Source organism: Phaethon lepturus, unplaced genomic scaffold, assembly GCF_000687285.1.
Source record: "Phaethon lepturus isolate BGI_N335 unplaced genomic scaffold, ASM68728v1 scaffold50851, whole genome shotgun sequence".
NCBI lineage: Eukaryota > Metazoa > Chordata > Aves > Phaethontiformes > Phaethontidae > Phaethon > Phaethon lepturus.
In genome coordinates this window covers 5,615-7,328 of record NW_010520818.1, presented here as the reverse complement: position 1 = coordinate 7,328, position 1,714 = coordinate 5,615, and the positions used below count along the sequence as shown (strand labels likewise).

General features: G+C 54.4%; 1 protein-coding gene across 1 annotated transcript; it reads left to right on the top strand.

Moving 5' to 3' along the window:
* The first annotated feature begins 21 nt into the window (after positions 1-21).
* PIN4 (protein (peptidylprolyl cis/trans isomerase) NIMA-interacting, 4 (parvulin)) lies at positions 22-881 on the top strand. Its single transcript, XM_010297497.1, has 2 exons — positions 22-158; positions 709-881. Exons 1-2 carry the CDS (start codon positions 75-77, stop codon positions 865-867), a joined length of 243 nt encoding a protein of 80 aa, XP_010295799.1. The 5' UTR covers positions 22-74; the 3' UTR covers positions 868-881.
* Positions 882-1,714: the final 833 nt, after the last annotated feature.

The window sequence follows — 1,714 nt, the reverse complement described above, 5'->3', positions numbered from 1 at the left end:
GGCTCGGCCCTCCTGCCACGGCCCCGCTTTGCTCCCAGGTTCGGCACATCTTGTGCGAGAAGCACGGCAAAGCCATGGAGGCCATGGAGAAGCTGAAGTCCGGCCTGCGCTTCAGCGAAGTCGCCTCGCAGTACAGCGAGGACAAAGCCAGGCAGGGGGTACGTGCTGGGCACAAGCACTGACAGGTGCTCACAGGGGATGGGACAGCGGCTTTTGGGGGAACCTGGTCTCTGGCTCATCATTGCTGCTGTTCCAGTCCTGCATGCCTGAAGGAGACTGCTGTTGGGAAGTTCTTCCCAGGTGCCTTCAAAAAGCTTGTGTCAATAGCTTCAAGCACAGCACCCTCACATTCCCAGAGGGCTGGCCAAACACCTAACTGCTAGGAAAAGGCACAAGCAGGGGCCAGTAGCTTGGGCATAAATACTCGTTTGCAGCAGAGCAGCAGCACATGAGCCCTAGACAGCAGGAGGCCAGCCCTCGGGGTGGGCACAGCCCAAGCCTGCCATGGCTTTAGCCAGCCATTGCCTGCTGAGAGGCAGGCCCGTGTGAGGAGCTCTTCCCTGCGCTGCCCTCCCTTCTCAGTGGTGCACACTGCCAAGAGTGATGCTGCCGGGACTGGTTTCCTCTCCTACACTCGCCCTCCCTGCTGATGAAGGCATTGTTACAGTGAGATTCTCAAAGCTTAACCCTGATGGTTCCTTCTTCCAGGGAGACTTGGGCTGGATGACCAGAGGCTCCATGGTGGGACCTTTCCAGGAAGCAGCGTTTGCCTTGCCTGTGAGCAGCATGGACAAGCCAGTGTATACAGACCCTCCTGTCAAAACAAAGTTCGGTTACCACATTATCATGGTGGAAGGCAGAAAATAAAATATGAATGACCATTACCTTGCTGACTGCTTGAATCCCGAGAATTTCCCAGACACCTTGACCTTGGAGGCAGCTAGCCGTCCCTGCTGTCATGGCAGGACACAGAGATTACAGCTGGCAGAGAACAGGGCCCTGCCTAGAGAGGTAAAGTGTTCACTGGAAATGGGGAAATAAGAGCTTTTCACAGTGGTTGAAATCGGCTTTGTTGGGCAGGCCAGCCTCTTACTTTTGCTGTTGCGGGGACAATGATCTGTCCACCTGAATAAGGTGCTCAGGCTTTTATCTGCAAATGTAAACGATCCAGAAGGGGAAAGAGGGGTTCCCTGGGGCCTTGATCTCTATCCCCATCCTTGCCAGTGAGGATGCAGACAGCTCCTATGCTACAGTTTCTGCTCCAGAGCTCAGACTTAGACAGGGAGGACAGTCCCTTTGGTAGACGGTGGGTAACACTATGGCTAGAGCTGGTGGTCACTGCCCTGGGCAGGCGGCTTGTTCTTGCAGTTACCCTGCAGAGGTGTGGGTCAGGCCAAGGCTGGAGGCACCCTGGCTGAGCAGCGGCAGGCAAGGGGTTGTCCTGAATGAAGGCCTACCCATACCTAAAGCTACATCTTATCCACTTGAAGCTGGGGCAAGAAATTGTGTAACTTCGGCTTGAATGAGAGAAAAGCCACTAAATGCTTGCTTGTTGCTTCCTGCATTCCCCTGCTGCTAGGTGTGCAGTACATGTCTCAGGCCTTGCAGGCTGTGCCTTATCCTTCTAGTAAAACTACCTGAAGGACAGCATGATTGATGTGAGACAGCCCAGTACATCTCCTCCCTCTTGGATCTTGGCAATAAATATCCCAGT